This window comes from Triticum dicoccoides, chromosome 5A, assembly GCF_002162155.2.
Source record: "Triticum dicoccoides isolate Atlit2015 ecotype Zavitan chromosome 5A, WEW_v2.0, whole genome shotgun sequence".
Lineage (NCBI taxonomy): Eukaryota > Viridiplantae > Streptophyta > Magnoliopsida > Poales > Poaceae > Triticum > Triticum dicoccoides.
Genome location: NC_041388.1, coordinates 20,474,994 through 20,487,452, shown reverse-complemented (window position 1 = coordinate 20,487,452; position 12,459 = coordinate 20,474,994). Strand labels below are relative to the sequence as shown.

Here is a 12,459-nt window from a genome sequence, read left to right as displayed (position 1 = left end):
TTACCATACTAGTTAAGGCTGAACTCACGAAGTTCGATGTGGTGAGGGTCGGCTTAATTACTCCGTAATCAGGATGACCAATTTTCAAAATAAAATGATACTCCATCTATCCACATATATAGGGTCTAATACGGTTTTCAAGGTTGCATTTGACCATTGACAAGATTAAAAATACATGAAATGTACGATATAAAAATTATATCACTAGAAACTCTTATCAAATACGAATCTAACTGTATGCTTTGTGTAACACACATGTCATATACTTGGTCAATGCTTAAAAATTTGACCCGAGACAAAAGTAATATACAAAGTAAATAAAAACAGAGAGAGTATTTCACATGAAAACAAGGATTGGCCACAGATCAGTCATTTTACAAACATATCATTATGTATTAAATCATCAATACGAACAATTAATGTGACATCTATCTAGAAGAAAAAAAAAGTGAAGCGGCTATTATACATACCGATGTAAGAACCTCCGACGTAGGATTGCCGGTAACCACAGCCTGCTCATGATATCCGCCTGGTGCCTTGCAATGAGGTGCCCAACCTAAGCAAAAATGAGCGACAACAACGCTACGTCGTTAGATTGAATCCACTTGCTAGGAAGTAGGAACACCCTAACCCAGCATTGCACTACGTATTAGTACATAGCCTTAAACCCTAGGGTACGTACCTCATGTGCAAGAGCGAAGGCGATCTCACCGTCGGTCTTATACCAATCGAGCAGTCCGGTGAAGACTATAATCTTGCCACCGGGCGCGGACCCTGCAGTGGCGTTACCATGTGTCGCAAGGACCAGCTCCCAGCTGCCGTTGAGGCCATGGAGGTGCCTCGTGTGTGGCTGCGGTGCCCACGGCTTGTTTCCTTTCTGAGTGACGCGGAGCATGGGGGCGTCGCGGCTGTTGTAGACGCCCAGGCCACGGTTGGCGGCGTGGATGATTCTCTCGGCGATGCGACGGACGCGGACGCTGTCCGGATGGCATGGGTCCACTGTCTTATGCCTGTGCTTGGCCATCTCCTCGGCGAAAAGGGACTCGCCGAGGTCGCGCTCCTCCTTGGGAGATAGGACGACCAGGTGGGAGCGGTTGGTGCAGGGCACGACCTCGCGGTCGCATGTGGCCATCATCGCGGCGCTCAAGCCGATCGCCGTCGCCGCGGCGACCTTCCGAGGGTCGTCGTACCAACGGTATTGCCGACCAAACTGCCGCGCCATAGTCGACGCTGGGCGACGGAGTAGAGCAGGCGTGACGCGGGAGGCAGAAGAACACCAGTGAAGCAGGCGCTGCGGGGCGGCCGGAGCTCTGCAGCGGCGGAGCATCTGGGAGAGCGCGCACCACAAACGGCTCATGGTCGGTCGATAATACGCTGGTTCTTATGGGAATTTGCAGGCGGTTCTATCGATCGAGTAGGAGGCTCTTCGCCTTTCGTGTTTGAAAGTAGTTTAGTCTGGTCGATCCTAGCTGCGTACTTATATTATACTACTATATATAACAGGCTAACGGTGTGGCCTGTCGCGACTCGGAGCCCGGTGGGTGGGTGGCTGGACGAGTCGGACTGCCCGGCGGCCCGGCCGTATCGGAGGCGGGGGCAAAGCTACGCGTCGGCAACCGTCAGATGTATAGCTATCCAGACGTTGTTCTCGTCATCGCAACAATGATAGTGTTGCAGAAATACTTTACCATAAATACTATGTTGCAGAAATCATTTGCAACATAGATGATGTTGTGGATTTTTTTCCTTCATTATTTTTTGCAACATGGGTGCTGTTGCGGGAAAAATTTGCAACACAAACAATGTTGCAGAGAATATTTGAGTTTTTTTCATCTTTATCTTTTGCAACATGACTGTTGTTGCGGAAGAAATTTTTGCAACACACATAATGTTACAGAAGAGAGACACAAGGGACACACATACCCGCGTCACACAGAGAAGACGGCACATCACTCGCATGCGATCCACCGGCTGAAGGTAAGCATTTCCCAAATAAAAAATACATCTATAGGTCGTATCAAATAGTGGTCGATCGGGGCCTGCGCTAGCTAGCTCAAACCGAAATGTGGCCTAGCTCTTGCTCTATGTTTTCTGACAGAAACGCAGCACTGCTACAAGGGAAGAAAACGGACGAAATTTCCAAAATTTCAAAGGTGAACGAAATATTTGTGGTACGTGCTGGAAAATTTAGCATTTTTTGATTAATCTATTCCACGAGTAGATAATAAATATGACAATCATAGTATGAAACTCATACCGATACCCAAACATGTGAGCATGTATAGTACATAGAACCGAAACATCTATGAACACAATATATACGGCTAGCACATGAACGGGCAAATAGGGGACTGACAAGTCATACCCTCTGGTTGGCTAGGCCAACGCGGTGGCAGTAGTATCCTCAGCGTCGTCCATGGCCTCTTTCTTGGCGGCTTCATCGTCGGCCATGGGGTCAATGCAATGGAAGTAGTCGAAGCACATGAGGACTGAGACAGAGACATATAAGGAGCAGTCGTGCGGAGAGGCTCCCCAAAACCTTATTGCCCTTCTCTCGGGCAAGATCTCAAAGGACGGGGTTCCGAAGGCAGCTGCTCTCCGACGAACCATGCACATGGTGGCCGGGTTGGGATCGCCGGAGGCGGCACGGTGAGAGGAACAGTAGATAACAGTTAGGGTTGCGCGAGGAGGGAACGAGTGTGTGTTTCGGCCGCACTAGCCAACTCTATGAAGAGCACACGGTCTAACGTCTCGGACGGTGACACTTCAATTAGTGACTCTTTAATTAATTTGAGATTAATTTACCATTCCCAACCGGCGAAAATAAAGCGCATACATGTGAGCTGGTCTCATTCTCGCAAACTGCGGCGCACGTGCATCGTGACGAGGCGAGGCGGGCATGTGTGGGGAATTTTTCCCATTGAAACCTTTTACTTTTTGATAGTATGTTGGTATATTAGGTCTGCACATGACATGATAATTCCAATTTAGAGTTTTCATATGTCAGTACTAAAACATGATATTAGGTGTGCGCATTGCATGCATATGTTGGTTTTATTCATTTCTGTTTTGGTACATACATTCCTAATGGCTTCATGCCTCCCTGCCAGCTACATCTCTGCTTTCTTAAATTGAAGAGAAGAAAAAAAAAAACCCAGGATGCTACAGTCCACTTTTTTTATGTTGATACAAATACAATGGTTACATGCTTGCTTAAATTGAAGAGAAGATAGAAACACTAAGTGTTAGCTAGTTGCTTTTGATTCAGTCTGTGAGTAGTGAAATGATTCTCTTATCAAGTGCTTGTGTGTAAAGCAAAATCAATTTTGCTCTTATCTTCCGTCTCAAGACACTCAAAGTTCAAACAAACTTGTCATCAAGTTAGATGTTTGTTTGCTCATTTTACTTATGCTCTATACATATGTGATTCCTCCCATGCTTCCTGCTACAATTGAGAGAAAAATATTGAGGAAGCAATGAGTGGATCAAATTTGTTTTGGTACTTGCTGAAATGTTAGTGCACAACATTTTGAGGGTCCTTCCTCTCCTTCTCTATTTCTTCTTTTCCTCCCCTTGTGGAATTTCTCATCTTAATTTTTGTTGATTCCCCTGCCCAGAAGAAGGAGCAGAAGGAGCAGAACAAGGGAAGGGAGCTCACTGCCCAGTCCATACCCATCTCACCCAGGTAATTAATAGCTATATATAAATACCATGTCCTCTCTTGCCCTAAAATGATCCTAATTAGTTAGTGATCATGGTCAGAGGGACGTCGCCGGCGGCCTGCCTACCTGTGTGGGAGGAGACGGGGCGAGGGGGGCGCCAAGGGGATGACGAGGAGAAGGGGGTGTGGTTGTGATGCTTGTCGGTGGCATTGGTCTGGTAGAGAAGGGGCAGTAGAGGCATCGGCGGAGGGACGGCGTCGACGGCGTGCCAGCCGAGGTCAGCAACAGAGGATACGAGGAAGGGGTGGAGGAGACGGCGAGGTGGGGGTCGTGGTGGTGGTGGTGCGGTGGAGCTGAGGGAAGCATGAGAGGATCCGATGGCGGATGGGACTGGCGGCGGCCACCGCATCATATCGTCTCTGACGCTGCCGGCTGGCGGGCTGCAGGTTCTCCCGGCAGATTTTCCCCATTTTAGGTGGTTGGATAAGGTGGGCAAGGGCTAGGCTAAGAGGGGATAGTGGGTGTGTCTTTTTGCAAAAGTGCCACTGATTGCTTTGTGTGCGTTAGATATAGATAGAATGGTTGTGAACGAAAGATGACAGGCATATCATCATCACCACCCATGGTTTTTATAGGAGTAGAGATTTACTGTGCATCAATGGGCCGGCGTTGGAAGCACGTGTTGGACCGGCCTTTACTGTGTGCATTCTCACAGTGTGTTCGTGTTTCTTTTTCTTCCGTTTTTATGCACATTTTCATTTTTTGATTTTAAATTTCATTTAATGTTCCTAAATATTCTAAATATATGTATTGCAAAAATGCTTTACATAAATTATGAATAAAATGTTAATAATGCACTTGAAAATGTTAAAACGTGTAGAAAGAAATATTGATTATGTGTACTAAAAATGTTTGTTACATTAAAAAAAGGCCATATGCTTAAAAATATGTACATCACATTTAAGAAAAATGTTTGTACGATTTAGAAGTTCTAAAAATGTTTGCATAATTCGGAAAACTGTTTCATACATTCAAGAAAAATGTAGGTTACATTTCAAAACATGTTCACAAGTTTAAAAATATGTTTGTCACATTTTCAAATATATATATATATATATATATATATAATGTTTGCATAATGTTAAAAAAACATGTTTTGTACATTAAAAATGTACGCAACATTTAAAAGAAAATTAGTGTTTCAATTTTTTATGACATTTTCGAAAATATTTATACAATGTAAAAAAAAGTTCCGGTAGATTAAAAAATCTTTATATCCATTATAAACATGTACTGGATTCATTTGAAAGATATCCACAAGTTTCCAAACGTAAATCATGGAGTTTAGAATTTTTAATTTCCACTTAAAAATGTACAACGTGTATTTTGGAAAACATGTTACTGTTTATTCCAAAAAACTGTTAAAAACCGATAAATCATGTATTTGAAAGAAATGTTAATGTGTATTAAAAAATTTATAGCCCGATCAAACAAAAGAAAACCGAAGAAAACGACAAATGAAAAAACAAAAGAAAATGACAAAAAAGGAAGAAAACCGAAGCACAGCGAGCGACCTACAAAAGACTGCCCCCTAATGGGCCAGCCCGATTCGCTCGCCCGGAGGCGATTCCTGTTAGGAATCGTACGGGCGAGACATAGCCCCTGCGAAGAGTGGCCCGCCTCCGTCTCGATACCGCTCTTCCCTCCTCGCAGTCGATGCCACACCCCTCACTTTTGACGTTCGTCGCCGCACCGCCATCGACGTCCTTGTTCCACTTCATCGCCTCCCTGCTCCTGTCTCCACTCCGTCGGCAAGCTGGGCATTGGTTTTCGAGGTACGAGTTTCTTGGCATTCAGATTAGTTGATCAGACCTCGCGCAACTCCACAATTTTTGGGCGTTCCGGGACAGTACTGTTCATCTAGATCCGCCCCAGGATTGGGGTGTGGCGGCGGTAGATTGGGAGTTGGGTCACAGGAGTTTGGTCAGTTGACTTGTATTTATCCTAGTAGATTGATAAGTTGCCCTAAAATCTCCATAGGTCCGATTTTAACCTATGTGCCCACCAAGTTACTGGCACTGTTTCAAATAGCCCGCTATAGCTCCGCTATAGCACGCTATAGCGTTTACAAAAGGTCTTGCGCTAAGAGACTTCGGTCCAAACAAATGAACAAACATTTTAAATAGCGCGCTATAGCTCCGCTATAGCACGCTATAGCATTTGAAAGAGGTCCGGCACTAAGATGCTTAGCGCGCTATTTAAAACTTTGGTTACTGGTTACTGACTTATTCCGTTGCGTATACTATATACTCCCTCCATCCCAAAATTCTTGTCTTAGAATTTTGGGACGGAGGGAGTATACAAGTTCTTGTTTTCAGTCGTCGGCTTTGTTGTTTTGTAAGTATTGTGCAGCAAATAGTCGCTTAAGGAACATGCAAATAGCTCATATGTGTTACATTCTGATAACCATTACCAATCAAGAGGTGGTTTTACAAGTATTTTGTTGTTTGTTTGTGTCCTTCATCTTTGTGTCGTGCGATGCAAATGGGTTGTTTTGTTAGACTTCTGTGCATCAAAGGACATTGGTGCAGAGACGGAATAAGACTTTTGATATATATAGTTCTGAATGTGTTGGCTACTGAATACTCTTGAGTTGCCACTCTGTTCCTTTAGTTTAACATGGTATCTTTGCTTTTTTGCGGGGATTATCATGGCATATTTCAGTGCTTGATGGCATGTAATTTTCATTTCCTAGTAGAATATCTACTTACTTAGTTGCAACAAAAAAGAGGGTCTGAATCTCTGTATGTGTGATGTTTTTGCAAACTGGATCTTTATTTTGGGACATCACTCCACTACTGAACAATAGAGCTTGTTTTCCATGCAGGATATAGCCTTTTCTTCTTGGGTTGGGTGTATCAAGATGTCTGGAAATAATTCCCAGGCCGTGGCAGACCGAATAAAGGCGAAGGCCCTATCAAATGCTAAGGGATTGAGCAGGGCTCAAGCTGAACGTGCAGCGGAAGCTGCTGCCCGCAATGTCAATGCCTATGGGCAGAAGGAAGAGGGGCCAAGCCACTGGCAAGAGAGGAAGGAGGCCAAGAGGAAGATGTATCTGATGAGCACGGAGCAGCCTGTGAGGCTAGGTGTGAGGCGAAATGCCGTACCAACTTCTTCCGCTGGTGGCCAATGTCAGAAGTGCTTCCAGCCCGGGCACTGGACGTATGAGTGCAAGAACGAACGGGTCTACATCTCGCGGCCCTCGAGGACGGAGCAGCTTAAGAACCCCAGGCTGAAGAAGAAAGTGTCGCTGCCGGCTCGCTCTCGGTTCGTGAACCCTGATCTTGAGAAGGAGATGGAGGAGGAAAGGAAGCTGACGGGAGAAAAACAGAAGGAGAAGTCTGAGAGAAGGGAGGTAAAGAGTAAGAGAAAACATCGTGCTTCTGTGTCAGACACTGACTCTGACTCCAAATCATCATCGAGTGGGTCTGAGTATTCTTCTGAAAGCGGTAGTTCAAGCTACAGTCCATTGGACTCGGAGGATAGGAAGCATCGATGCAACGCGAAGCAGAAGAAAAGAAGGCACCGAAGGGACAGCACGTCTTCATCATCCTCCTCGTTATCCAAATCTGAGTCTGAACCTGATTCTGACAATAATGGCAGCAACAAAAGGAAGAGCAAGAAGCGTGGTTACACGCGCCGAGCTTGAAGAGCCAGAGAACTTTGAGGAACCAAGGAGCAAAAACAATGGAGTTCAAAAAGAGAAGAAAATGGAGTAAGGCTACACAACATCTGTCATATTAGAGACAATTTATATCAGTAAGTAAGGAAAGATTTATCATCTACGTAAAATATCTAGGAAAATATTAGAGCTCACTCATATAAATTGTCAGAAAAAATATTTATCAACATGTTCTGCCCATATTATAACTGGCCAGCAACAGCTGCTATCTTAAGCAAAAAGAAAGAAAATGCAGCTATGAAACATAACTGAAGTTCTTTAGCCGAGTGAATTGCAAAAAACCACATTTTAAGTTCACTTTCGGATTTGCCACCAAATTTCTTGGTCGCCCCAAAAATCTACCCGTTTTCTTACTAATTTTCTCAATAAACACTTATGACCGATTTGGGACAAATTAATCCAATTTCTGACATGTTGGGCCCGCTGGTTAGGTCCACATGGCACTAAAAGTCAACATAAACAGAGTTGACCATCAAGTTGGATGTGGGACCCACCCTTTAGAGCTTGCTACCATATTTCTTTATGTGGCATTTCTTCAAACAACTTGCACGTAGAGGGCCGGCGGTTCTTGCCGGCGAACATCAACGGTTCTTGGAGCTGAGCAAGACCGTAGCTTCATCCACGGCCACACCCTACCGTGCCCCTGCTCCCCGCCACAAAAAACGGCACCATGACCGCCATCAAGCTTCGGCCACGCAACACCTCGGCCATGGCTAGCACAACACCGGCCAAGCGCGTCACAGAAGCAGGAAGCGAGGGGGACAGTGGCACGGTCTTCCTTGGCTGGATAAGGCCGACACAGCAGCTTACCGGTGCGGTGGCTAGAGCCGGCCATGGCGGGACCATCTATTGCTGCAGCGTGAGCTACTGCTGAGCTGTGGCCACCTCTGCTCGGCAACTGTTGGGCGAACTGGCACGGTGTGAGGGGGAGGCGCGGGGGAGAGAGAATGAGAAGACAAGAGGGGGCGTGGCTGCCGGCGACGCACCCGGCCGGAGGATTCGGCGGACCGCGCGCGAGGTGGCAGCGCTCGGTTGGGAGGAGGTGGACGAGATTTGTGGACTGGGCCCTGACAGGTGGCCCCTTCTTTTAACTTAACAGTCAACTCCGTTTATGTTGACTTTTAGTGCCACGTGGACCTGATTACCGGGCCCAACATGTCCAAAATTGGATTAATTTGTCCTAAGTTAGTCACAAGTGTTTATTGAGAAAATTAGTAAGGAAACTAATAGATTTTTGGCGCGCCTAAGAAATATGGTGGCAAATCCGAAAGTGAACTTAAAATGCGGTGATTTTTTGCAATTACTCTCTTTAGCCAGACACCAGTAGCATGTATTCCTCACTGGCAAACATAAATGTAATCATCTTCTTTATCTTTCTATTAAATAGTATGTGACAAAATAGGGAAAACTACGAAGGGAAAAATACTCCCAAACAAGGGGGAAAAGGAAGAACAACACCAGCACATGAAAGGACAAGTAGAAACAAGGGGCATGAAGTGGGTACAGTGGACTAGCTAATAACTTCAATATGGTTGAACATGTATCTGACAAGTGAGAATGTATTTGCTAGGCATATAGGCCTATGAAAATTCCGTGACTTACAAAATCTAGAAGATGAAAATATTACTCCCTACTAAAGTTAGCACAAAGCTGAGTCATGTATTTTGAAACGGAGGGAGTATTCGCCAAGAGCATCTTGAAAATGCACCCCAATAGCGATGCCCCAGCTAATCCACCAAGTACCGTTGACGATTGCACAAATGCTTTGATGACCACGACGAAGCAAATGCTTCGACAACCATGACGACAAGGCGTATCATGATGGCATTGACGTCTGCGGCCATGTAAAGAGGCATGCTTTAATGAGCTTTGGGGAGCATCGCCGGTGTTGTTATGGAGCGTCTTTGAGCCGTCGGAGCATCACTGATAGAGCATCGTCATCGTCATTGTTTCAGCGGAACATCGTTCGAGCCGTCTGAGCATCACCGGTGCTGCGACGGAGCATCATCGGGGCCGTCGGAGCATCACCGGTGCTTCAATGGAACATCGTTCGGGCCACCAGAGCATCACCGGTGCTGCGACGGAGCATCGTCGGGGCCATCGGAGCATTGTCGTTGCTACAATGGAGCATTGTTCGGGCCGTCAGAGCATCACCGATGCTGCGATGGAGCATTGTCGGGGCTGTCGGATCATCGCCGTTGCCGCTAGCATCGTTCAAGCTGTCGGAGCATCACCGGTGCTGCAAGGAAGCATCACCGGTGTTGTGGTGGAGCATTGCCGGTGTTTCAAGGATGGTCTAGTAGCGGCATTGTTGCAACCAGGCGCATGGCGAGCTCGTTGCGTTTTCATGTGAGATGGCCGGTGACGGGGCTGCCGCAACCTGGGAAACGAAGATGCTGTGCATATATCCGATGGCTGGTTGGCGTCGCCGGAGAGAGATATAACGGTATTTGGGATGGAACTATGGAAGTGATGGTCCAGAGATCAAGCGGCCCTAATCGAAGGAAATCAACGGCTGGGAAGGCGGTCTAAAAATCCCTGCCATCAGCCGGTTTACGTGTAGCAGTGGCCTAAAATTATATAGGAAGACCATCTTCCCGTAAACTTAGAAGTTGGAGGATCCCGTAAATTTTTTGCTGGTTTACGAGACTGTTGGAGGCCTTTTTTTGCCCTAACTTTCTGTAAATGAAAGTTTTTTTTTTATGATACGGGAGCTATCGGAGTTGCTCTTAGTAAAGAAAGAATAATCAACTGTCACGGTTGATAAACTGATGTTAGATTTTGAAGCATGACAACGTTTAGCACGGTCCATAATCAAAGGCGATGGTCGCCTGCAGGCGTCGGCGATAACCTCCACTACAGTGATTCGGATCTCAATGGCTAGGTATAGCACCTGAAGGACTCGAGCATGGTACGTATCTGTGTGTCGCTGAGCAGCTCTTGTCCATGGGCATCGACTTCCTGACGACGTCTGGACGGTCGTGGTGTGCTCCACTACTGGAATTGCGTTGGTGTGCCTGCCAAGCTTCTCTTTTTTCCTTTGATGAAACCGTGGGATCTTGTTAGAACTGGAAAGAGAAACAAAACGAAAATTCGATATGGTTCCTGCCACCATATCGAAAATTCTGGCTACGGCATGATAGATTAAATTAAGGAAAACGTTCTCTTTAAGCCGGATGATTTTCACGTCGCGCAAACCACCTGCAGCGCACGCCACGTGTCCGACCCCACACACCGTTCACAACCAGCCAAAGCCTATCTTTTCATTCGTCTCCGCACCTTCTCCCCCACTCCTTCTCCTTTTCCCCTTTCCTCTACCGTCACAAGCAAGAGAAAGGGCCTGAGGCCGGCGCCACATCATGAAGCAGGAGGCCAGAGTTGGGCGCCGCTCACCGCCGGAGGTAGCTGCGTCCTCGTGGATCTTGCGACGGCGGCGGAGATGCAGTGCAGCACAAGCGGCGTTGCGACCCCGTGGAGCTCGTTAGCGGTAATGCTGCAATGGAGCGCTCGCCGGCGGCTCTTGGTGCTGCGTTGCAGCACTCGTCGGTGGGCTGTCGAGTTGCAGTGCAGCGCTCGGTGCTCCAATGGAGCTCGCCGGCGCTCTCAGTGCAGCACATGCGGTGCTGCGACCCCGTGGAGCTCGCCGGCTGCGGTGCTGCAATGGAGCTCTCGCCGCCGCCTCCCGATGTTGTGTTGCCGCCGGCGTCAGTCGAAGCTGCAGCGCTTGCCGCTCCAATGGATCTCACCGGCCGGCACTCTTGAAGCTGCAGTGCAGCGCTCGGTGCTCCAATGGAGCTCTCGTCGGCGTCTCCCATTGCGACGTTGCAGCACTCTCGTCGGCGAGCTCGAAGTTGCAGAGCAGCAGCTCGGTGCCCCAATGGAGCGCTCGCCGGCGACTCCTAGTGCTCCAATGGAGCCTCCCCGGCGGCTCTTGGAACTGCGATGCAGCGGCTGACGGCGGCTTCGGTGTTGCAAAGTGCTTTGCCGGCGTCAGCCGTGATGCTTTTGCAGCGGCGGCCTAGACGACGATCGAAGCAGGGGTGGCTGATGCGATGCGGGGAGGAGGACATCGAATGTGCGTTGACTGTTTTTCAAGGGCTGAGATAAGACAGATCGGATGGCTGGCGACCCGGCTGATTTCTCCAGGAAATCAGCCGGTTGATTTGTAGCAGCCGCCTTAAATTAAATACATAAATAAAGAAAAGAATTCTGGCTACGGTCATCCGGAGGGAGCGTGAATAACGGGCCGGCTGTTGAAACGGAAAGTGGTGGAGGCTCTCGATCGTCTGATGAAACAGAAATTGACCGTGCCAGATCAATCCGACGTTTAGACAGAATCGGACGTCCTTCCAGTTTTATCGCACGGGAGGCGGAAGGGGTTGGAACTCCGATTCGACTCGGGGATCTGGATCAGGAATCCTTGTCAACGACTTCGAAATAAAGGCAAAGGCTGCTGCTATTTCCCTTCCAAGATCGAGGAGAATCGACGGAGATGCCAGGTGGAGGCATCCACGCTCTAGGCGACGACGCTCTGGTGCACATCTTTGTCCGCCTCCCTCCCGTCTCCGTGCTCCGTTGCCGTGCCGTCTGCAAGGACTGGCGGCGTGTCACCGTCGACCGTTCCTTCCTCGCCGCCCATGCCGCCAACCGCCCACTCGAGATGATCGTCAAATCTAGTCTCGCACACTGGGCGGTGGAAGCCATCCCTCTCGACGACCCGGCGCAGTTGACGGATCGCTTTCTTTGCGACTACGCCCCCTCCGCCGAAGTCCGCAATGTGTTGTATTCTCTCGACGGCTTGCTCGTGCTGGCGCAACATCATGGCTTCTTTGTCATCTGTAACCCGACTACCAGGCAGTGGACCAACCTGCCGGAGCTGCGTCAGCAATCCTATTGCGCAGTCTTCGAGTGCGGCTTCTACTTCCACGGCGAGTACCGCCTTTTATGTCATGCTGTTGAGATTGCCCCGGAAGAATATAACAATAGCTTCGACCCTGACACGAAGCGTTACTACTACATCCTTTCAGCTGGTGCCATCCTGCCGCGTCGACTTGG

General features: G+C 48.0%; 1 protein-coding gene and 1 pseudogene across 1 annotated transcript; both read left to right on the top strand.

Moving 5' to 3' along the window:
* The first annotated feature begins 6,585 nt into the window (after positions 1-6,585).
* Positions 6,586-7,371, top strand: LOC119299066 (zinc finger CCHC domain-containing protein 10-like). Its single transcript, XM_037576363.1, has one exon. It carries the CDS (start codon positions 6,586-6,588, stop codon positions 7,369-7,371), a length of 786 nt encoding a protein of 261 aa, XP_037432260.1.
* Positions 7,372-10,988: 3,617 nt separating this feature from the next.
* LOC119299065 lies at positions 10,989-11,511 on the top strand (annotated as a pseudogene).
* The last annotated feature ends 948 nt before the right edge of the window (positions 11,512-12,459 follow it).

Excerpts from the sequence above, each read along its gene's own strand:
- LOC119299066 (XM_037576363.1), top strand. The coding sequence starts at position 6,586 with ATGTCTGGAAATAATTCCCAGGCCGTGGCAGACCGAATAAAGGCGAAG.